We start from the raw sequence: 25,750 nt of genomic DNA, 5'->3' as shown, positions 1-25,750 counted from the left end.
TAAAATATTCTAGTAGGAGTGAGCATTTAACGTTGAGGTTAACTCAGAGTGACTGAGTTTCTTCTTGCTCAGCTTTGGCTGCTGCTTTGGCTTCCTACTAATGCAAATTCTCTGTGACACTGGTGGTGGCTCCACTAAGTGGACTCTTACCACCCATGTAGAAGATCTGGATTGAAATTACAGCTTTAGCTTCAGGCCTGGCCCTGTTTTGGCTGCTATAGGTATCTAGGGACTTAACCAGAAGATAGGAACTCTCTTAAATATGCAGATCCAAATCCTAAGAAACCAATTCTACTAATAACATTTTCAATGGCTCAATATTATTTTTTCCATTTGGATATGATTCTCATGCATTTATCATAGCTGGTCGAAAGGGTAGTTAAAACTTGATTATGCTGCTCTCATGGAGCTTAAAGTGACTGGTAGATGGCTACTCAAAATGATTTCAGAGTAGAAAATGCTTTGACCAACAGTTTCATATACATACCACAGACTGATAGTAACAATTAGAGTTAGTATGAATAAGCATGCAAGACTGTAAAGAGTTATAGATATAGTTTAACAAATGAGGGAGCATTTATTCAACATATTCCTTATAAATGATAAGAGTCTTAAAACACATGTATCTTTCTTTGGGGATTCCCCCAATTGAAATGCTGGACTCAGAACCCTAGCCAAGAAAAGACAGAAGAAAGAACAAGTCAATCAACCACCTCAGCTATATGTTGGCAGCGAAATACTGGGCAAATGAAGACTCTATCAATCAGTGGATTTTTCAACGACCTCACCGAGCTAGGAGTGGCGAAAATGGCAGTGATTTATCACTGGTGAACTATTAAAACCACTTGAGCAAGGATCTCAGAGCATGCCCCACATCCGGGACTTGGGGAGGGTGAGAAACTGGGTGGGGATTCTCCCTCAATATCCCCCTTTATCTCAGATACAAGAAGGAAACAATATGGACATAATAGTCTTACCCACTTCCCTATACCCCCTGAACCTTTTTACCGTAATTAACTATGCAAAGATTGTCAACAATATAATTTTAAAAATAATAAAGAAAAAAAGAGGAAAAAAACACAAAACACATGTATCTCAAGGTCCCTGCCTTCTCAGAGCCCCCTATTGGTCTGATTAGTGTCGCAGCAGAAACTTGAAGACTACAACTAGGTGCCACATGGATCTCCATTTTATGTAGAAATTAATGATAAGATTGATTTTAGGTATGGTGACTTAGGCCCATAGGCTGATCTTGGATACCAGGATTTCATGTGAGGATTTTGGGAGGCATGGGGATCACTTATAAGGCATGGCTTCTAGACACAGACTGATAGCAACAGCAATAGGAATCAGGATAGTTACATATTGATAGTCAATGAACTCTATTCTCTGCTTTCTGCCCAAAAAACAATTTAAGAAATGAAGAACAAATTATTGCAAAGACACACATGTTTCTTGGTGTGCGTGGCAGAAGCTGTTCCCTACATGTTATACTCAAGGTTAGTTATCTCTTCTGTGTCTTGGACTATAATATCAAGATTTGCTATTCTTATTGTTGAAATATCCAGTTATTAAAATAATGCTTTTTCATAATATCTTTTCTTTCAGTGAGCTATGATAACTGGATGAGACAATGTTGTGGCTAGAATTAGCTGATCTCAACAAAAAATATGTAAAAGACAAATTACTTATTGTACTATTTATTTAATAACGTCTTAGCATGACTATAACATAAACATATTTTATGTCACAAAATAGCTCCCCCAAATCCAAGTATCTTTGAAAAGCAATGTACTAATATTTTGCCAAAAGAAAATTTTAAAAAAGAAAAGTTTCTTTCAGATACTCTTAACTACATGTCAGCCATAGAGAAAATAGAAATGTTCATGGAATTTAATCTCAGAGCTAGAAGGGGAAATACAGAAGTGATCCAATCCAAGCTAGTGATTTTACAGATGAATTAGGTCAAACAACACATTCATAAAAAGAAAAACCTGTCAAGAGCCAAGTCCGCGAAACAATTCTTTTCCTTCTTTATCCAATACTTTTTGCAAAAGGTTGATTCATTACACTTAACAGAAGGTCATTGCTCCTGAGACCAACCAGCATCTTCCTTGTAAGTCTTTGGGAAACCATCCTGCCACCCCTGTCCCCACATCCATTTAGTGGGGCACGGTCTGCCCTTTACCTGTGAAGCTGCTATTCATTTCAGGAACGTCATCCTCCTCCTCATTTTCCGCATGGACTATGCCAGCATTTTGCATATCATTGTAGGACTTGGTGCGTTTCGGGGTCGACTGCTTGGAGCCAGACTGAAGGCTTTGCAAGGCATCCGTCGTGATTAGTTTCCCACTGACTGGCTGGCTGGGAGGTTTGGGTGTCCCATAATAGTTTCCTAGGTGATAGGAGAGGCACATTTGCATGTTTCAGAAAGAATACTTTGTATTTTTTTTCCGCCAAGACTTCACAATCAAATCTCTCAGAACATTAAAAAAATTAATCTAGAAAACCAGAACAAATCGTATTTCATTAGTGCGATGGGTTAAAAGATATCTTTCTTAGGCAGCCAGATACGATGGTTTCAGCAAAAGGAAAGCTGTACAGCTTGGTGAAAAGAACCTCGTAGGGAAAACAACAACAACAACAAAAAAAAAAAAAACAAAGAAAGGAGGCTGGGTTCAATAGGAAACCTTCATCCTCATTACATTTGAATCTAAATGGGCCGTCTCTTTACATGTATGCACCAGCATAATGCTGAATCTAATTTAGATTGAGCCTCTCAGAAAATAGAAAATTCATTGCTGCTGGCATCCTCACAGGGCTAAAAAGTTGAGGTCACCATTCTTGAATAAAGGCAACTCTTCAAGAGGGAACCAGGGCCATATCTGAAAAGGAGGACGGTGAGCTCCACGTGGCGCCTCTTTAACTGAGTGGCCGGCTTGCCCCGTGGAATTGGGGAGGGTGGAATCAAACACTTGTCACACAAAGCCCTGGATGGGAGGTGGTAGTGGGGGCTGGGGGTGTGGTGAACCCCTTTGGGATCACTCTTTTAGGCACGCCCATCATCATTTTTAGCCACATACACCCAAATTCGGCAGAGGTCCCACTATAACATGCTGTTATTTTGAGTAAACTTTTGTATTTTCTATTAATACATACATGAATCTTACATTTGCAACAGAAAAACCTAATCAGTAAGCTATGATATGAAGATAAAAATCAGCCTTTTAGAAATACGGTAAAATGCAACAAAACCTAAAAAGGTAGCTTCAGGAGCCAGCATTGTCCAGCAATGTGGCATAGCAGGTTAGAACCCCAGGTCTGAGCTTCTAGTCACAGCTCACTGCTAATGTGCCTGGGGAGCCAACAGAAAATGACCCGAGTGCTTAGTTCTCCTGTCATACAGTTCTATGCTCTTGGTTTCAAGCTAGCCCAGACACAGCCATGGAAGCCATTTCAGGAGTGAACCAGTGGATGGTGTGATCTCTCTCCCTTTGCTCTCTCTGCTTTCCAAAAAAACCCCTTGAAAAAGAATCTGTATAAAAAGCAGCTTTATACAATAAAAATTCACTGAGTAAATAAAAGCAAAGGTATAAGCTGATTTTTTAACATTGTACACGAAATAAGTTATTTTTTGAAAGTTAAAGAGAACATTATGTATGTTATGTATGTTCCCATATGAACAGAATCATAAAGAAAATTCTTGAATGATCAAATTTAAGCAACATGGTTGATAATCAACAGTCCTCAAGGACTACATAATTATACACATGAACATTAGGATGCAAATGATTCATTCGCCACTTCCTATCATTTAGAGTAAGGCCAGAAAGATGAGGCTGGGTCTCTCCCATGATGTTAGGCCCTAGAATTACCAGTGTTTGTACTTCCAAGCTTAGCAAAGCAGAATTTGTAATTAACAATAAATCCTGCTCACACAGTTTCTTTCCAATTCCACAGATTACCTCAGTACCATATCACACGTTTAATGTAAAAGTACAATGAAAAGACAGAAAGAACCTATAGCATATGTCCATCTTCCATACAAGTAGTAAACAATTTGCTGTTTTATCCTTAAGGTTAATTTTTTTTAACAGAAGAGTGTTTGACATTTCCTTGAAACATTTTTTAAAATCACAATCCAATTTATTAATGCACACCTCACTTTCTCTGAGAGTGGTGTAACAGTCTGTGTATCAGCAGGGAAAAAACAAGTTTTAACAATGTAACAGATTCAACAGCACTACCCTTACAAGAGAGGGGTTCCAGCTAGAAACCTGACAAGCACATTCTGGCGGTTAAAATTCAAGTTGGTCAGAGTGAGGGACCCATCACACTGTCAGAAAACTTTGCTCATTTCTCCAAAAGCAAGCACAGAAATTAACAGAATTAACTTCAAGAAAGTACCCCCCCTTGCAGTTTTAGGTGTAAACATATGATCAAAGAAGAATTAGCTCATATATGGGGTCAGCACAATGGTTCACTCCATTGCCTGCAAGCACTAGAATCCCAGATAGGTGGCAGTTCATGTCCCGGCTGCTCTGCTTCCCACCCAGCCCCCTACTTGTAGACTGAGAAAGCAGCGGAAGATGGCCCAAAGCCTTGGCACCCCGCAAGTTGGAGACCTTGACGAACCTCTTGGCTCCTGGATCTGGATCAGCTCAGCCCTGGCTATGGTGGCCATTTGGGAAGTGAACTAATGGATGGAAGATCTTTCTCTCTCTGTGTAAATCTGCCTTTCAAATGAAAAATGAATAAACCCTAAAATATAAAAAAGAGTTAGCTTGTCTATGAGGCTGAGTATGTACTTCCGCTAGCTTTGCTACAGAGGTTAGGTCAAAGCATTTCCCTGTCTTCCTTGAAGTCTAACCAGGACAAGGGTGACTATGTAGGGAAATAAGGAATTAAGATGATTAAGTATTTTAAAAATCCTCACAGCCAAAAAGTAATTAAAGTCCTAATGAGTTCAATTTTAATTCCTTCCAGCCAGTAATATTACAACATAACATGCGCCATGCACATTTTAGAATTAGATGTTCAATGAAGATTGATGTCTAGCAATGAATAAGACACTTCTTTTGAAAGATGTGACCACATGATAAGACCCTTTACTCACAACTTCAAACCACATCACTTTGAAATTGAAGTCCCACTCAAAAAAAAAAAATAGCTAGTTAAAAGTTGATGAAACTAGTTCTGAATGATCAGTGGCTAAATCTTTGCCTTGCATGTGTCAGCAATCCCATATGAGTGCTGGTTTGTATCCCAGCTGTTCCCACTTCCCATCCAGATCCCAGCTTCTGGCTCGTGAAAAGAGGATGGCACAAAGTACTGGGATCCTACACCCATGTGGGAGACCCAGAAGAGGCTCCCGGCTCCTGGCTTTGGATCAGTTCAACTCAGACTGTTTGGGCCACTTGGTGAATGAACCAATGGATGGAAGATCTTTTTCTTTGTCTCTCTTTCTTTCTGTAAAACTGCCTTTCCAATAAAAGTCAAAAAATCTTTAAAATTATATATTTTTTACAATTCCCCAGTAGATACCCATCCTAGTTTTTCAATTTTAAAGTCTTCCATAAGTTAAAACAGCGGTTATCAGATTGTCAGTGCAACTCCACACAGCCCCAATATAATCCACTTACTCAGTGCTGTCTCCTCTTCCTTGGAATTAGTTTAAGATTGATTGGAGACAGGTAAGTGAATATAATGAGGCTGAACCATATACAACTGTTATTGCAAATGACATAAAGCAGCCACACACCAGCATTTTCATTTGTCTGATCTAGTGTATAGGCATTGGCAATACTGGGAGGCCTCAGCTATCCACACCAGGGATAGCCCAAATATTCATGGCAGGTAGATGTTTGGTCTATCAAGTCACTTGGGGGTGATTTAATGCCACAACATCAACCTTTATTCTGCCCTTTTTAAAAAAAAATTTTTTGTCTTCAATCTTAAAGTTGGGATCTCACAGGGCATCTGTTCTGAGGACAAAATAAGACGGTCCATGGAACGCTTTTTGCCCACACTGAAGTCTGCCACAAGAGTGAGGCTGCAGAAGTGCTACTAAATGAGTTTCTCATGCACAGAGGCATCTGCATGGGGATAAGCAAGCAAACCCAGCTCTGTCTCTAACCAACGAGGTTATGTACCCTCCACCTCCACAACACGCAAGTGATCTTCTACCATCAGTGGGTTTGAACTTGAGAGACATGCTTTGATACTTTCCTCCTTACATCCTATTTTTGAATTAGTGACTAACATTTTAAAACAGAGCATACTCTAAGACTCGGCACTGCAGCTCACAGATTAAGCTGACACCTATGATGCAATCATCCCAGATGGGTATCAGTGAATCTGGCTGCTGCACTTCCAGTCCAGCTCCCTGTTAATGCACTTGGGTTCCCGAATTCCTGTAGGAGACCTGGATGAAGCTCTTGGTTCCTGACTTCAGCTTGGTCCAGCCCTGGCTGTTAAAACCATTTGGGGAGTGAACAAGCGGATGGAAGACCTCTCTCTCATTCCTTTCTCTCTGTAACTCTGATGTTCAGATAAGTAAGACAGACGATTCCTAACCAAAATTTGGATTCTCAAAGCTGCTTAACAAATTGCAAAGTCTGGCTGTATAGGCTCCAACTCTTTTTTTATTATTATTTATTATTTTTACTTCATTAATTACATTGTATTATGTGACACAGTTACATAGGTACTTGGGTTCTCCCCACCCCTCCCCAAACCCTCCCACCATGGTGGATTCCTCCACCTTGTTGCATAACCACAGCTCAAGTTCAGTTGAGATTCCCCCATTGCAAGCGTATACCAAACATAGAGTCCAGCATCTTATTGTCCAGTCAAGTTCAACGGCTTCTTAGGTATACCCTCTCTGGTCTGAAGACAGAGCCAGCAGAGTATTATCCCAGTCAATTGAAAGCTCCAACATACCATCAGCAAAAATTTACATCATTATGGAATTAATTGACATAGTAATGAGTAACCAGTATGTTAAAAGTAAATGCGAGTTCCCAGCCACCTTCTGTGACCACCTCACCTACACTTCAATTTTAGTTTATACACAACATATAACGTTCATAACATAACATGTTATACATAACATCATATCATCTTAAATTAAGGCAAACATGTGGTATTTAACCTTTTGGGATTGGCTCATTTCCCTTAGCATTATGGTTTCCAGTTTGGCCCATTTGGCCACAAAGAACTGCATTTTGTTTTTTTTAATAGCTGAGTAGTATTCCATGGAGTAGATGAACCATAGCTTTCTTATCCAATCCTCTGTTGATGGGCATTTTGGTTGCTTCCATGTTTTTGCAATTACTGATTGTGCTGCTATGAGCGTAGGAGTGCATGTTGGTTTCTCATAAAACAATTGTTCTGGATATATTCCTAGGAGTGCTGTTGCTGGATCATACGGTATGTTGATTTTGAGTTGTTTGAATATTCTCCATACTGATTTCCAGAGAGGCTGTACCAGCCTGCAGCCCCACCAGCAGTGGAGTAGGGTTCCCTTTTCCCCGCAACCTGGCCAGCAAGTGTTGTTGGTGCTTTTATTCATGTGGGCCAGTCTTACTGGCGTTAGGTGGTACCTCATTGATGTTTTAATTTGGATTTCCCTTATTGCCAGGGAACTTGAGCATTTTTTCATATGTTTATTTGCCATTTGGGTTTGTTCCTTTGTGAAGTGTTTGCCCATTTCCCGTGCCCATTTCTTGAGTGGCTTGTTTGTTTTGACATTAGGCTCCAACTCTTACAGGCAAGCTTGACAAAAGCAAGTACAGGAGTTTAACAGCGACTCACTTGCGTTCACTCAATGACTCAAGGACTTGTGTAGGGAAGTATTTGCTCACCTCTCAGTTCAGCCCCAGTTCTTGCCAGACAAGCCCATTGCAACTGAGTTATGTCTAGTTTTAGTCTTAGGTTTTTGGCCAAAGGGGTCAGGATGCTATGAAATGACTCTGCTATGAAGCAGCAGGTAGCATGGGTCACACAAATTCTTCACAGCTTCTTCCAGCCTATTCACTCTCATATTCAACCTGCCTGGCCCTGAGTTCCAAGATAGCTATATCTTCTTGCAAATTCTACACCCACTCAACAGCTTTCATTCTGACATAATCAAGCAAAAAAGCTTTTATAAGACTAAGTCATGATCCTTACAGAAAGCATACACCAGGCACATGAGACTTGGTGTGACTATTTGGATCACTTCAAAGTGTTAAATTAAAAGTTACTTTTAATAAATGCAAATGTCTAGGAAATTAATTAGTGCTATCACTTGACAGGGTGCACAGTTCTATGAGCCCTAAGTATCATGTCATAGGGCCTCCATGTTGACCAACATGGCTCATAGTTCCTGCGGTGGCCTTGCTCCCTTCCAAGGTGTTCCTGTCTGCTGCTATTTTCAGAACTGATTCTACAATAAAAGTCACAAGGGCTGGTGGCTAGGGAAGAAAGGGAAGATATAAGAGGAAGGCCCTGTTGGCTTTAATTAATAGGCACAATTGCTGGCCATGACCAGGCCAAAGAAAATACTTTCTGACACACATTTAAAAATTAATGGGGCCTTCAAATCAATTTTTAGAGCTTTATAAAATATTTAAGAGGACCATAACCCTGGATTTAAGTCAGAATGAATCAAATCTGTATGGTCTGGCACACACATTGTCTATTCACTCATTCATTTTAAAGAGAAACTTCTTTGTACCAGGCACTGGAAATAAAATGGGAAAACAGGACTACATCAAGCTCCGCACAATGCTACTACAGGCTATACATCAGTATTCTTGAACCTTGGTGTGCAAACAACTAGATTATAGTCCACGCAGGGTGGGTCTGAGACTGGCACTACCAGGTGATGTTCCAGGAAACACCCTCTGAGGACAGATGATGAGGAAGACAGAGCCCCAGAACAGCCATGTGGACTGGGCAGTAGAGGAACTGTCAGGCAGGAGACCAGGATGACAGCAACCATCCAGGGAACACTTATCTAATGTGAGCACTGTGACTCCCAAAGCGACAGAAATGCTTTCCCTGTTTTTAGCGAATGTCTGCTTAAACTGAAGTATCTTCCTGTGTGCAGTACAGGCGTGTAGACAGCACCCAGACAGCCGGGCACTCAGGACTGCTGGGTTTGCGCCTTGGTCACCTGAGTGTCTGGCTTTCCCCCACTTATCAGCACATTTCAAGCCTGCTGCTTGTTCTTTCTGCTCAGAACCTCTCGGGCCCTTGTTCAGCAACTACACACAGACTGGGAAGCCTTCTTGTCCTCCACCTCTCAGTCGCACTTCTCCTGTTGCTCCTCACCTCATGAACATCTACTCCTCAGGACTCAGGGACAGTACATCTGACCCCATGAACAAGATCAAAACTGTCCTGATCAGTTCCAGTATGTTCTCAGGGAACCATGACCTGCTGCCTGCTAAAGCCTCTGAGTTGACCAATGTTCTTCATTAAGCAATAGCAATCTTCAAGGGGCCTGCATTGGGGCACAGCACGTTAAGCTACCATTTGCAGTGATGAGATCCCATTTCAGCAAACACCTGGCTGCTCTGCCTCCGATCTAGTTTTCTGATAAAGCACCTGGGAAAGTAGCAGAAGATTGCCTAAGTGGGTCCTTGTAACTCACTTGAGTGACCCAGAGACAGCTCCTGCTTCCTGGTTTTAGGCTGGCCCATTTTTGGCTGCTGTGGGCATTTGAGAAGTGAACCAATGGGCTAAAGATCTCTGTTACTTTGCCCTTGAATGAATGAATGAATGAATGAATGACTTAAAAAAAAAGTCTTTACACCTGGAGCCTAAGTTCCATGACAGTAGGGGTCTAATCTAGTTTTGTATACAACTGTGTGCCCAGGCATAACAGGGTGCCACCATGTACATATTCTCATGATGATTCTCTGCAGAACAAGTAAACAAGTAGAAAACAACACCCAGGATTCCAGCTTGGGATCCCCCTCAGCACCTGTGCTGTGATTCTGGTTGTTGGCAGCTTGCTGACTCACAGCAAGCTCCTCTGGGCCCAGAGATTCATTTTATCTGTCTTTCTGCTGATCTGAATTGTTTCATTGTGTCACCTGATTGCTCAAGCCACTATGCTGTCATTCACAAACACCCATCACCTTCTCTCTGTTCTTTCTTTCCCAACTGCCCGACCCTGAAGACTAGGACCTGCATCCACCACTGGCCAAGAACTCAGTGGTCTATAAGCACAATTGTGTCCTGGCCAGAGCCAACTGGCTTCCAACATAAATGCCTAAAGGACAGAAGGAGTGAACAGTTATGTCCCTTTGAGCAAATGAAAGTATCCTTTTCTTTTTAGCTTCAGTTCCACAGGGTAAAGACAAAAATACTCCCAGCCTTCAAAAAGTTTGTGCAAAAATGAAATTAAACGATAATTATTCTGGTGCAAAAAAAATTGAAATTCATGCTGAGTTTTTTCAGAATTCACATTTTCCATGAATTCTTTGAAGATTTCTCTGTCTAGATTTCAAAAATGCTTTGTACCAACAAACTTATCTTTTAAAAGCATTTTCATGAATATCTGAAAAGTGTTTTTAATGTATGTGACACAGAATATGTAAAAACGCATATGCAAACAGCATTTAAAAAGTACAGCTACTATATATGACAACTCATACATTTACTTATTCTAACCCTTCCTTTTAATTTATTTGAAAGGCACAGAATGAGAGAGAGAGACAAAAACAGAGAACTTCCATTTACTGGTTCACCCCTTAAATGCCTACACAAGTGGGTCCTGGGTCAGGTGAATGCTGGCGGTCTGCCACTGGATCCAGTCTGTCACATGGGTAACAGGGACTCAAGTACTTGAGCTGTCACCTGCTGTCCCCCCAAGGTGCACATCAGCAGGAAGCTAAAGGAGCCAGAGCTGGGAATCCATCCCACACTGTGATATGAAATAAAGGCATCTCAAGCAGTATCTATATTAATTGCTATGCCAAACACCTGCCCCTCTGACTCTAAGTTTTCTAACTATCTTACAAGAAAGAAAAAAAATCCATATTCCCATTCTCTGAGGCAGACACTGGGAAGCACACAATTCACAAATGATGACTGGCATTTCCCCATGTAGTTCCCTGACTCCAACATCTGTGCTCCTAACTCCAGGCATCTTTAGGGAATTTTGAGCAGAAGAGGTGAGCAAGATTCCCTGGCTCTAGCCTTTCCCTCCATCTCATGCGCAAAAACAGCCAATCGCAGCACAGATTTCATTCGGTTACTCTGGTTATCAACAGAGAACATTTCACGGCCGAGTTTGCCAACAGAGCATATCACAACAGATGGCTTCCAGGGTCTGCCACAAAACAGGACTCCAGACAGTCTCGTTTTCCTCAATGACAAACAAGAACTCTCTTCAACCCTGGTGCATCTCCATGTCCCCCAAAATATACCACTGGCAGCTGCATTTCTGCAGACCTTCTAGGAAGTAGAACAATAACATTATTGAAGACTGACATCCCCTTCCTAATTAGCATGCAGAAGTATGCAACCCATAACTCCAATCTGAAATGTCACCCTGGCCTTGTACTTCTAGGCTGAAGGAAAACCTTTGCAACATTCAAAGTCGATAATCAGGCTCTTCTGTCCAGAGGCATTTGCAAAGCAGGTATGCTTGGAACCACCCCCTCTGAATGGTTCATCCCTTGTAATCTCTCTCCTGGAGAAGTCCCCAGGGCTGGCTGAGGCAACAACCAGTCTCACAGAGAGAAATGTCAACAGCAGTGGGGCGGGCAGGGGGAAACAGTACATGAGAGAGACGGTTCAGATGACTTATTTCATGTGCCGTATCATATAAATTAGCTCAGTTCCATAACTAGGAAGTTGAACCCACAAAAAAAGACAGGTTTATTCTTTTTTTTTCCCGGACAGTGACAACAAGAAGCCGGTTCAAACTGTGAAGAGATGACAAACTCTGGGGTGGCACTATGGTGTACTGGGCTAAGCTTCTACCTGTAGCCCAGAGATGAAAAACTCTTAAGTAGTAAGTTCTTCAGGGGTGCTTCTAAAAAATTGTTGAAAATGGAATAATATGAAAATTTAGTATGGTACAAACAGTTTTGAAATCTACTCACAAGTTTCTTCATAACACATATTTTCCACAAACTTGTTGAGGACTTCTGTGTTTTATGAGGGATCATGGTCAGGTATCTTATATGATAAAAAACAGTGTCTACTATGCTGGGGGTCTATGTACCCACTAACTTTACAGCTGGTGAGGAGTAAAAGTTCCATTCTAGAGCTTCTAATACATCCCCCCAAATTTGCCCTATTACAGCATCTCTAACAATAGCAAATGGCACCACCACTTGTTCATGTATTGAAGACAGGGCAAGGAATTATCCTCGGAGGATTACCACCAGCTGATTCTCCAATCTATACTCATTAATCACTATGTTATCAAGTATTTCTAGCTTAGTCAAGTCTTTATGACTATCATCAGCATTGATGTCCAAAGCTATTCCAAAGAGGTCTGTTAAAAGATGGGATGTTCTGTATTTTTATTTAGTAAGGCTATAGCTATAGCTCACTCAAACTGCACTTCAATTACTACTTGTACAGCAGAAGCCGTTACCAAATCCACACACAATGAGTCTCCTCTTAGGATCTCCTTGAAGGTTATCACACAAATGAATATTTGTGAAGTATAGGAATAAAGTGTCTTATCCACCAGACCATAAGATCCATAAAGTGACCACATCTACTTTGTAAAATTTTCATTTATTTTTGATTTTATTTTCAGGGCAGTGAGAAAGAAAGATGGTGACACAGAGAAACAAATAACCCCAACAGTCCTGGCAATCCTGAAGCCAGGGGTTCAGGATTCGAACTGAGTCTCCCAAGTGGCTCAGGCTCAGGATGACAGTGGCAGGAACCACACCGGAAGCAGAGGACTGGAATCATGCACACTGGTATGGAAAGTGGGCATCCCAGGCGACAACTGTTGTACCAAACGCCTATCATCCAACCTGCTGTTGTGTGTTCAGCACTTTATCTTTCACGGAGAAATGGAAGAATGCACGCAGGAGGCGTCCAAGTGACAAAGTGTCAGCTTTCAGACAGCTAGGAAGTCACAGTCTGCCAGCCCTGCTTGTGACGCCATCTGGGTAACAGGACGTCTGATTGGTGTTCTCCTTTATTCCCTTTAGTACCTTAGACCAGTCTCTCTCCGGATCTTAGTTCTGTCATCTGAAAAGATGAACTGTACCGCAGTTCCAGCTCTCAAATCCTTCAACTCTGCCAATCTAAATGTCAAACAAATATTAGGCTTGAAAGAAAATCCCCTAAGTTATCAGGCGTGGTGCCTTTCTCGGTCCACTCCACTTCTCTGCAGATCACAGAATGTGCCCACAGAAGATCACCTCTCCACGGTAGGGATATTGGTGTGGAGAGGATTCAAAACTATGCTTTTGCAAAGGACCTTAACTCTTAAGACACACTTGGCATGGAAAAGAAGGCTGCAGAGGTAGAATACTATGCACACAGCTGTACCCTTCTTTTCTATATCTCTTATTCTGAGTCTGTGCTGCAAAAATACAATAATCACCAGCCATGTGTGGGTACTACCACTGAAGCAAGGTTATACTAACGTTAACATAATTTGAAATTCCACCTCCAGTCATAGAAGCCATGTGGGGCTGGATAGCAGAGAACACTGCACATTTCACTTCACTGCACTGAACAAAATTGTTTCTTGACAGCACTGGCTTTAAAGAAACCAGTGTTTCTGGTTTCTTCTTTATTGTTTCTAGAAGCTACTTTTTTTTTCTAAAGAAAAGATTTATTTATTCATTTGAAAGGCAGAACTACAGAGAGAGGTAGAGACAGAAAGATCTTTCATCCATTGGTTCATTCCCCAAATGGCCCCAACAGCCAGGGGTGGGCTAGGAAAAAGCCAGGTGCCAGGAGCTTCATCCAGGTTCCCCAAGTAGGCACAGGTACCCAAAGACTTGGGTCATAATTTGCTGCTTTCCCAGGCACGCTCACCGGAAGCTGGATTAAAAGTGGAGCAGCAGGGAAACACCCGGGATACAGGTGTCACTAACAGTGCCTTAACCCACCACACCCTAAAAGGTGCTGTTCTCATCTCTTGATCTGTCACACTCACACTTGGGTTCAGGCACATGGTCCAAGCTCAGTGGTTTCTACCCTCTTACTTGGCCCCCTTCCTCACGGGTCTCCCTTGACACTATATGAATGCCCTGGGCCTCTTCTTGGAATGCTCAACACTTTGTTCAAATTGCTCCCACTGAATTTGCCTCAAAAAGATCGAAGGCCAATAAAGTGCAGACTCCAGAGTCACACAGCATGGGTCTGAATCCCATCTCTACCTCTGGCTCTCCCAGTAAACTTGGGATAGCTCACAGGCATCTCTAGCCCTGGTGTTCCTCATCCATAAAAGAGGCACACATGGTATCTCACAGGCTTGCTGGGAAGAGTGAATGAGACGGTGCACAAGGCGCACACACCGCACAGGTGCTAAAAACAGTGACTCACTACAAAGAATAAGGCCTCTCAAGTCAGAGTGTCCAAACAGCTTTCCATTACACTGCCTTGTCTCAGGACCATGTCTCACTCCAAAATAAAGTCCCAAGGCCTCGGGCCATTCTATACTGCTTTCCCAGGCCATAAGCAGGGAGCTGGATGGGAAGTGGAGCAGCTGGGACATGAACAAGTGCCCATATGGGATGCCAGCATTTGGAGGTAGAGGATCGGCCAGCTGAGCCAATGCGCCAACCCTGGAAGATACCTGCCTTAAATCAAGCTGTGTTTTCATGAATGCACATTTCATTATTTTCAAGTTGCGATTTTTTTCATGCCTACAATTGAGTCTCTCCATTTTTAACCCATCTGTATGGAGATCCTCAGCCTCTGACCTTTTCGTAGAATAATTTCCCTTTCATATGAGTTGGCTTATAAGGTTTCAGAACTGCCCTGAATATAAAATGTTGACTTTGAGAAGCTGCAAACAAATTGCAATTTTTATTAAATGCCAGATTGCTGTGGTAAGAGGTGAGGTGGGAAGCTGTTTGGAGAGCCTCTTGTCTTTGCCTCACCTGGGCAAATCCCAGATGGTACCTGCCTGGGTTGGTAGACACTAAGAAGGCCACCTCTTCTGCCACCTTACCACCCGCTTCTGACCCTCAGCCACTCTGTTCCAGGGCCTGGTACCTTCCGGCTAGTTAGTTAATGCTCACAGTCTGTTTCCCCTTTGCTGAAACAAGTACAACATTTGCACTTTCTCATAGGTATGATTAAGAGAGACAATTGGAAAGGGCTTAGCTGAGTGTCTGACTCAAGTGTGTACTCTGTCAGCATTACCGTTATGTTTACACATGTGGCTGGTTAAAAAGTGCAACTGCCACATGTCATAAGGGATGCTGGCGCACGCAAGGAAAGCACTTTAACCACTAGGCTACTGTGCCGGTACCAAGAAATAAGTCTTTAAAAAATTACTCTATCTGACCCAACACTCTGAGAGGGGAACTCAGGCTCCACATAAGGTATAATGGATTTCAATAACAACAGCTCCCTCAGCTACCTGAAGAAAACTCTCATTTGCCACAGTTGCAGCCTTTGCATCTTGGAGAGGATGCAAAGTCGACACGTTGAGGGAGTTTCCTGTGGGTCCCCTGGCCCTCCTCGCCTCCCCCCTCCCACATCTCAGACCTTCGTCATTCTCCAAGCGCTCAGTGGAGCCTACAGGTCACTCAGCCACATCTAAGAACAGGAAACTCAGCCAAGTGACAAGCAGCAACAACACTCCAGAGAAAATACTCCTGAGTTCACAATGTGGAAATTGAAGAAAACCAGGACACCATATGATGCACATGCAGCTTAGAAATGGTATTTCAGAAAATATCAAACCAAAAACTGCACCCCTAAGATAATACGCTTATACTTGCCTGACAGACACTTTCTGTAACAGGGCTATTATCATCACATCAAAGCTACATTCTCCCTGACAATGTAACAATGTACTTGGGATTTACCATTTGTTTTTAAGTCTAGTATTTAAAATGTCCCAATGACCATCAATAAATCCAAATACTAGGGCCCGGCGGCGTGGCCTAGCGGCTAAAGTCCTCGCCTTGAAAGCCCCGGATCCCATATGGGCGCCGGTTCTAATCCCGGCAGCTCCACTTCCCATCCAGCTCCCTGCTTGTGGCCTGGGAAAGCAGTTGAGGACGGCCCAATGCATTGGGACCCTGCACCCGCGTGGGAGACCCGGAAGAGGTTCCAGGTTCCCGGCATCGGATCGGTGCGCACTGGCCCGTTGCGGCTCACTTGGGGAGTGAATCATCGGATGGAAGATCTTCCTCTCTGTCTTTCCTCCTCTCTGTATATCTGGCTGTAATAAAATGAATAAATCTTTAAAAAAAAATCCAAATACTAGGTTTACAAATAGCTATATATAATGTAATAATTATATTCAAATTAATTTCACTACTTAATAGCTTCCCATGCTTTTATCAAAAAACAACATAATGAAAAAGCTATTACCCTGGTCTTCTGCTACCCACATGGGAGACCTGGAGGAAGATCCTGGTTCTTGACTTTGCCCTGGCCAGCCTGGACTGCTGTAGCCATCCAGGGACTGAACCGGCTGATGATGTATCTGTGTTTCTCACACTGATTTTCTTTTTTTTTTTTTTAAAGATTTTATTATTATTATTGGAAAGCTGGATATACAGAGAGGAGGAGAGACAGAGAGGAAGATCTTCCGTCCGATGATTCACTCCCCAAGTGAGCCGCAACGGGCCAGTGCGCGCCAATCCGAAGCCGGGAACCAGGAACCTCTTCCGGGTCTCCCACACGGGTGCAGGGTCCCAAACCTTTGGGCCATCCTCGACTGCTTTCCCAGGCCACAAGCAGGGAGCTGGATGGGAAGTGGAGGTGCCGGGATTAGAACCGGCGCCCATATGGGATCCCGGGGCTTTCAAGGCGAGGACTTTAGCCGCTAGGCCACGCCGCCGGGCCCCTCACACTGATTTTCAAATAAATAAATACATCTTGTGTGTGTTTGTGCGTGTGTGTGTGCATGTGTGTGTATGACTTCTTTGAAGATTTATAAATGGTGGAAAAAGTGCTCAACTCATTAATCATGGGAAATTAAAATAAAAGTCAGAATTAGGTATGATTTCATACAAGTTGCAATGGCTATTAACACAAAGACCAACACACACACACACAGAGCCAAATGTTGGAGGGGATGTGGAGAAGGAAGCACTATTCTATACTATTGATTAGAATAGAAATTAATATAGCCTTTATGGAAAACAGCACGGAAGTGTCTCATAAAAGGAGAAATAGAACCACCATATGATCCAATCATGCCAAAAAATGAGATTAGCATTTTGAAGTATCATCCAGATTGCTTTGCTCATGGTAGCACTATTCAAAACAGCTAAGAAATGTAACCAGCCTAACTCTTCAACCTCTGGATAAAGAAAATATGATAAATATACATAATGTAATGTTATATGGCCATAAAAAGAAACACAATACAACACTAATTAGTCATAACAAGAATGATATCCATCACATATGGGAACATGGATAAGAATATCATGTAAAAACAATCTAGAGCTAAGAACGACAAATACACACACATCCTCATGTAGATACGAAAGCTAAAGTGTTGATCTCATGGAAATAGAGCATCGTATAGTGACTACCAGGGCAAGCACGGAGAGAAAGTTGTATATGGATCAGGGGTGCAGGTGGATAAGAAGAAAAATTTCAATAGTCTATAACACAGAAAGATCAACTGTAAGGCAACTAATCGTGCAGTTCAAACTAGCTAGTACTTAGGATTTTTAATGTTTCCACCTCAAAGAAATGGTAAATGATGGATATGGCAATTATCATGATCTAATAAGTTCACATGTAATAAAATAACACACAAGTACACAAGTACTACATGCCAATTTAAGAATATTAAAATAACTTACATAATTATCTGCCTATTGAAAAATAGCTTAAAAAATTAAACAGGCCCCAGGTGGTAGCCTAGTGGTTAAAGTCCTTGCCTTGCATGCACCGGGATCCCATATGAATGCCAGTTCGTGTTCTGGTGGCACCACTTCCCATCCAACTCCCTGCTTGTGGCCTGGGAAAGCAGTCGAGGACGACCCCAAACCTTGGGACCCTGCAGCCATGTAGCAGACCTGGAGGTGACTCCTGGCTTCAGATGGGCTCAACTCCAGTCATTGCTGCCACTTGGGGAGTGATGGAAGATCTTCCTCACTGTCTCTCCTTCTCTCTGTATATCTGACTTTCCAATAAAAATAAACAAATCTTAAAAAAAATTCAACAAAGTTCTCAAAAGGAAATGAAGTGATAGGGCCCAGTGTGGTAGCCTAGTGGCTAAAGTCCTCACCTTGCATGTGGCGAGGTCCCCTAAAGACATAGGTTCTAATCCCAGCAGCCCTGATTCCCATTCAGCTCCCTGCTTGTGGCCTGGAAAAGCAGTAGAGGATGGCCTAAGGATCGGCTCAGCTCAGGCCATTGCAGCCACTTGGGGAGTGAATCAGCAGGTGGAAAATCTTCCTCTCTGTCTCTCCTTCTCTCTGTACATCTGACTTTCCAACAATAAATAAATAAATATTTTTAAAATGGAAAAGAAAAAGAAGCTTTTCTCTCCTCTAACCCTCCAACCTGGTTTGACTTTGACCCAACAATCCTATTTGCAGGTTCTTGACCATTAGATGCATTCTCTCACATGAAATGAAACAGGCCTAGAGTAGTAAAACACAGCATGTCTCAAAATATTAAGGCTGAGCATAACCCAAGTGCTTAGTCAGAGAACTGATTAAATTATGGTATGTCCATGCACAGAAATTGCAGTCATTAAAAAAGAAAACAAAAAAGGACTGCACTATGGAATTACAAAAATCTATTGAAACACAGTGTCGGATGAAAAGAGCAAGGCACCAAGTGGTGAACTATGATATTCTTCCTTTTCTATAAAACAGTGAGAGAGCATATGAAATGCTCTTGTCTGTATTCAGGAAAATATACCTCAGCAGAGCAATCGGAAAGAACGAATGATCAAAAATACTGTACCATTGAAACAGATGCTGGGCAGATGGGAGACAAGAATATGAAAGAGAGGACTTACTAAATACTTTTGAAACAGTTGTTTTATGAACTGTATAAATACATTTTCTGCTCAAAAACCACATGAACACCAATTTGTGGCGAGAATGACAGACCATTCCTTAAAGGATACAACTACACTAAGAGGCCGCTTTTGGGATTGACTAGCTCCTCTTCCTTTTAAAATGACATGGGTTCTATGGCAAACTCACACAGAGTAATCTGGGGGAAAAAATGAAAGCTCTTGGTGAAAAACAAAAATAATTTTAAAAGGTCTCACCAAGTCTCACTCTATGATTCATCACATTAAGGGAACTGCAATCTACTTATTTTGACGTCCATTGTCCATGAATCCTGTGAAACACCCAGGAGAAAAGCGCCCCCACTGCCGCTGGGCAGACAAGCTCACCTTCATAGGTGCCAACTTCCAGAAGCGTTCCACTCTGCTCCAGGTCCAAGAATTCCTTCACAGTCAGAAAGTTATAGTCCACACCAGGTACCTCCCCTTCTCTTGGAGACCGGGTCGTGCCTGCAGGAGGGAAAACCAAGGCATGAGAAAACATCAGCTGAAACACCCAGGAAGTTCCCCATCCAGCTGTAATTAAAATAACCTGTTCAGTAAGCTGGCCTACTCAAGAGTCTGCTGACTTTATCTGTTCAGATGGGGACCAACCTGGTAAGTCAACCTCTCTGTGCCAGCACAGCATGCGCACCAAGTTTGAGAAAGAGAGCCTAGCACAGCTTGATTAATCCAGAGAGCATTTTACCGCTTTTAAAAAATGCAACCAACTGAAAAGGGTGACCTGGATTTTCCACAGACAACATTCACAATCAGCAGATTTTTAAAGACTCTAGTAAATACTAAAAAGCTATCTAACTTAAGTTCAGAGCCTAAGGGGTTTATATTTTCATCACAGGCCTCAAAGTCCTTGTGTTCCTCAATGCACTGGGCAAGTTGCGATGTAATAAACCCTTTGAAGAAAATGACACCCACTGCGTAAATACATCACTAGAGAAATGGGATTGCCCAAGATCTGCAGTTGGACATCTCCCAGGGATTAAAATGCCACTGCTCTCCATGTAATTAACATAGTTGGGAAGAGGGATGGAGAGGGGGTGAAGGCCACCCATGGGTTCTGAGAAGAGAGGTCATCACATTTGGCAGAAAACCATCCCCTTAAATTCGTCTGGTCATCTTGTCAATGGCTAATAAACGTAACAGTTCTTATGAAACAAAATTCATATAGATCCTAGGCTATGTATGCCTCTATCATGTGAGCCCTGTTTCAACCATAAGTGTAGCAGTGTTGAGCAGTAAACCAGTTGAAAGAAACCAGGGAAGAAATGATCCAGTATGTATTAGAAACCTAGGTTAGGTAGGAGAGCAGACCAAAAAAGGACTAACAATTTAGCTAATTATGACATTCAAATTTGTGATATGATCAACATACTGCAGTTTACAAGGCATCATGAACTACGGTGGTGATATAAAACCAATAATTGCCCATATGATATGCAAGCCTCTTTCCCTATGGCTGGAATCTCTATGCTAAACTTTAAAAGCAATGAGACAATCAACTGTATGTATCTGGCAGCTCTCAAGTTACTACCACCATGAGGTCCCGGATCACTGCCTACACAACTAACCATGTCATATGCCTTCACTGGATTCCTGTATTAGACACCTGTTACATAATTCATTCAGCCTAAATGCACCCAATGTTAAAAGCACCTGAAATCTGAGCATCTTCAATAACTCCAAATCATCTACAGAACAATGTACTATCCACTTCCCACACTCAGCAAGCTGGGGCTTCCTGGGTAAAGCAGTCAGCTAATGGAATGTATAAAACTTTGCTGTTTCCCACTTATTTTTGGCTCCCCTGTCAGATAAGTCCCTGAAGTCCTTCACAACTTGTAAACTTGTAATTTAAATATGAGGCACACCATAGATGCTCATAAATACTAAGATAGGACCACGGACTGCTGCAGAGCAGGTGTCTACATTGGGAATCATGGTCTAATCAGAGGCCCTGGTTTGCTCTTTAGCTTTGTCTATTCCTCAGCACCCGTGTCTACTAAACAGGGATAATGATAGCATCTATACAATAAGTTTATTCTGAGCAATAAATGAGACCATGAATTCAGAGAGTGTTCTCTACCAGTATCAGTAATACAGTGTAATTTATGATACCATGTAAGAAAATTTCGTGCTAAATCTTTTAAATATTTAATTTATCCAAAAAGCAGTTGCAGCAGGAGAGAAGAGAAAGAGAGCGATGCTCTACCCACTGGTTCATGCCCCAAGTGGCTGCATCCAGGTCTCTCTCACTCAGTTTTCAGGGACCTTCTCTGAAGCATTACAAAGGAGCTGGATTGAGAAGCAAAGCAGCTGGGACTCAAATTAGTGCCCACATGGATACTGGCTTCATAGGCTATGGCTTAATCCACAATGCTGGCCCCACTTGAATCTCAGAGTTGTATCTATACTGAGAGGCATAATGGAACTGTAAATATGAATAAACATCACATACAATTTCAGGTGTAAGTCAGTCTCCTGTGAGTGGAAAGAAGAGAAAGCATCTCAGAGTGATGCAGAGTAAAGGGTAGGACAGGGCCTCAGAGAGACAGGGAAGTTTTGGGAAGTGATCAAGAAAGGCCTGGAAGGGCTGAGGTGACAGGAAAGCACCCCAGGCACACGGAATGGCCAAAGGCTTTGATGCAGGGTAAATCTGGCACTCTGGACAAAGGGGTGGCATACTTGTAAAAAGCCAAGAGGCCCTTGTTTTTTGCCTACATGATGGAATCCAGAGAAAACATGCCCTATTTTCTCCTAAGGGTGATAGCTCACTAGAGGGCTTTGAGAAAGATGGTACCTTGATTCCTTATTTATCTCCAAAAGATCTCTGACTTTACTGAGAGAGGTGTGCAAGAACACAAACAGGAAGACTGGTTGGGAAGACAGAGCAGAGTCCAGATCATAGATGATTGGGTCTGGACTAAACTAACAGTAAAGGGGTAATAAGAAGCCAACAGGCATATATCAGAAAAATTTGAGAGAGAGAGAGAGAGAGAGAGAGAGAGAGAGAGAGAGATGAGAGAGAAGAGAGATGGGCAGACAGGTACATACAGGGAATATAGCTGCCAACTCCTGGTTCACTCTCCCAATGTCTACAAAGGATGAAGTTAATAGTCAGGAAATCAATCCAGGCCTCCTATGTGGGTGGCAGTGACCCAACTACTGGCACCATCAACTGTGGCATCCCAGGGTCCATTGGCAAAAAGCTGGAGTCAGAAGCCAGAGCCAAGTATCAAACCAAGGTGTTCTGCTATGGGGCATTGGCATCTTAATTGCTAGATTTAACACCCACTTCAAAATGTGACTATTTTAACCAGCTGGAAGGTAAACCATAGGACAAACATGTGTAAATTCAATACTTTGTTACAGGTCTATATTTTGAAAGCAACTAAAAGAATTGGCCTTTGCATTAGCAATACCATGTAAGACAGACAGAAATTATCAAGACTGGCACTTTTGTGTGGCCTGGGCAAAAAGACTGTGCTATTTACAGAGATTGAGAGGATTGGGGGAAATGCTTCTCACAGGGAGAAAAGACAAAGATGCTTAGGTATACCTCAGCACAAAGAACTGAAGAGCAGTGGACCTTGGAAGTCCAAAGGTCAAAGTGAAGATTGGAACAGAAAGTTGAATGTGACTAGTTCTCAGCAAATCTCTAGCATTTGAAGGCAAGAAACAAAGAGAAAATCCTAAGGAAAGAGAATAGGAAAAACAAGTCAAGATGTTTGAATGGAAACTTAAGACTTTCTAACTTGTAGAAGTTGGGGAAAGGAGCAGGATTCTCAGAGGAGTCTCAGAAGCAGTACCAGCAAGGCAAGAGTGAGGAAGGTAGGGGTGGAGGGGTATCTTGGAGCCAAGCAGAACAAGCTGCTCAGTCGGCCACTTGTAAAACAGTCTACACCACACTGAGAAATTCCAGTGCAGGGCCAGAATAGAATCTTTTTGAAACTTGTTGTGAAGGGATCTGTCCTAAATATGCTCTATATGGCAACTCTCATACTGAGGCTCCCAAACAAAATTCCGTTAGCTTAATCCATTCAAAAAAGATGTGGATAAAATAAAACCAAACACAGCTCTGTTGAGTTTTTAAAGCCTTCCCAAAGCAAAACATATTGGTGGCTCTTTTTTGCCCTGTTTCCTGTAGCCATCTCATCTCAGCCATTTCTTTTCATCCATGTGTTCAGATCTCCAATTTGTCAGACTTGCTCTAAAGACAACAGTCACCCCTGGGAATCTTATTTCCTGAACAATCTAAATAACCATGAACTTCAACAATGCTGCATCTTAGAATACAAACTAAACTAACAAGATACCATTTTTCTACGGAAACACACAGGCTTTCAGACTCGTGAGTTGCAGGGGAAGGTGGGTAGGTTAACTGGCAATCCCTACTCACCAGAGCTTCAGGGTTTATTACCCAGACAGAATAGTCCCATGCTGCAGGCAGGCAGGCAGACAGGAGGTGTGCTCCTGGGTTATCCTTGGGACAGCCAGCCTGGGTCTGGGCCAGTCTGCCCAGGCTCCATTCAGTGATGTGGTGGAGAAAGGACCTAGGGAGGGGGCCCCGCCTCCTCTTTTCTTGTAGCAGAAAACAGGCTGCCGGCTGGACACACGCCTGGCAGATGGCATTTCAAAGGGTTTTCAGGAGCCATCTGGGGTGGGTACAATTATTACAAACCAAGCTTCTAACAAAGCCAGAAGGGTTACTTCCTGACAGAAGAGAAGAAAAACAAATTCTATCATGTTTCTCAGGGACAGCATATTAAAAAAAAAGTAACTGGATGACAAACTGGGGTTTTTGTATAGCCCACGAGACTGCCTTCTGGGTTTCTGGTTAGCAATTGAGCCAACTATATCTTGTAGTTATTAGCTTTAAGATAACACACACAGTGGTCCCAGTTTTCAAAAAGAGGAAGAAAAGGAGAATTACTAAACACTGGGGAAAGAAAAGGCTTTCAGTTCTTGGATGTTTATTTATGTCACAGGCAATGTGTTAATAAGCATGTGATCAATACAATTTTATTTAATCCTCACAAGAAACAAAGAAGCCAGACATGATTATATTCCTTTTACTGAGGAGACAGTTGAGACTTAGAGAGATAAAAGAACAGGCCAAGGCCATCCAACATGGGAGCAGGACAGAGCTGTGACTTGATTGCAGACAGATTTTAGTACTCTTCCTGTTAAAACCTCGTGATCCAACAGAACTTTCTACCTTGATAGGATTGTTTCCTATCTGTGCTTTCTGACAGGCGAGCCTCTAGCCAAATGTAGCTCTTAAGATGTGGCCTGGTTGATGGAGGAAATGAAGTTCAAAATTAATTTAATTTTAGTTACCTTACATTTAAATACTCAAATGTGGGTAGTGGTAATCAGATTGGCAAGTATGGCTCTGATAGAAAATACTGCTAATAATCAAATACAGTCCTAAACCATGAGAATTTCTGAGTTCGCTATTCTAGACAATGCTCCAAAGCATTCCAGTTCTCAAAATGTAAGAAGGAACTTACTAAAGAGCAAGACATCTTGAAATGATACAAAGAAACCTCCCTTTTAAGCATTCTTGATGCTTTGAAAATTTAGATAAATGCCACATTTTGTCCCAAAGATTCTGATTCCTATGGTTTGTGGTCTTTTAGAGAGAGAAAAAACATATCTTTTGGGATTCATAATAGTTGTGGTCTGCAGCATACAACACAAAAAGAACATAGGAATAAAACAAAGCCAGTCTTCTGAAACACAAACGTGAGTACCCATACACATGGGAGGTAACTAAACGGTCCAGTCACAGGAAAAGGTCTTAGCCATGTAACAAAAAAACAGTAAACAAACAAAAAAAAAAAGGAATGTTATATACGTGCAGCTAACACAAGGAATACCCAAAGTACACTACAGTCACACAAGTAAGTTATGGGATGCTGTGCAAATCAGCATTACATTTCACTGTCAGACAAAAAACAAAAGCCAGCATCAAGAACAGTCATACTTGCCTTCAGCTATAAACAGGACAATAGTACAAATAAAATTCAGAAGATGGTACACTTTCTGCCTCATCGGTTTGTACATGCAGCTGTTCATCACCTAAGTAAGCAAAGCCCTTTGGAAGTGTTCAAGTACCTACAAGATGTGCACCAGAATAGTGAATACTCTCAATCCTTTCAGCTACCAGATGGTAACTTAACTAATTAATCTGAGTGATGCCCTAGTGAATGTCTCAGACTGAATTAACAATGCCCCCAAAGTTCATCCAACGAAGCTTGAGAGGCTACTTGCTCCTTATGCACATTTTATGGTTCATAAACTTTTAGTGCACCTGGCTTCACGACCTTTGCTGTAGAAATCAGAAAGTGACCTTCCTTACCATCAGACTCCATAAACCATGGATACAAAAAGTAAAGAGAATTGGGAGTTTACAGGATCTCTCTCTTCTCATTCAAGAAATTCTCTTGAAATATCCAGTTGAGGCAGCAAAAACTCCTAGTAGAGAAACCTTCACGAGTCATTTCCTACTGCAACATGTCTCCAAAACCCACTGGGCTT

General features: G+C 42.1%; 1 protein-coding gene across 34 annotated transcripts in view; it reads right to left on the bottom strand.

Annotated features, from left to right (window-relative positions):
* The window catches only part of MAGI1 (membrane associated guanylate kinase, WW and PDZ domain containing 1), a 602,787-nt gene that overhangs the window by 99,715 nt on the left and 477,322 nt on the right, over positions 1-25,750 (bottom strand). For all 34 annotated transcript variants that reach the window (XM_004581596.2, XM_058679198.1, XM_058679199.1 and 31 more), the window contains 2 exons: positions 19,541-19,660; positions 2,189-2,395 (listed from right to left, as the gene is read on the bottom strand). In XM_004581596.2, coding sequence (XP_004581653.2) covers positions 2,189-2,395; positions 19,541-19,660 — 327 coding nt within the window. The remainder of the gene's footprint in view (positions 1-2,188; positions 2,396-19,540; positions 19,661-25,750) is intronic.

Source organism: Ochotona princeps, chromosome 21 (genome assembly GCF_030435755.1).
Source record: "Ochotona princeps isolate mOchPri1 chromosome 21, mOchPri1.hap1, whole genome shotgun sequence".
Classification (NCBI taxonomy): domain Eukaryota; kingdom Metazoa; phylum Chordata; class Mammalia; order Lagomorpha; family Ochotonidae; genus Ochotona; species Ochotona princeps.
The sequence above is the reverse complement of the archived record's forward strand: the minus strand, read 5'-3'. Positions and strand labels throughout refer to the sequence as shown.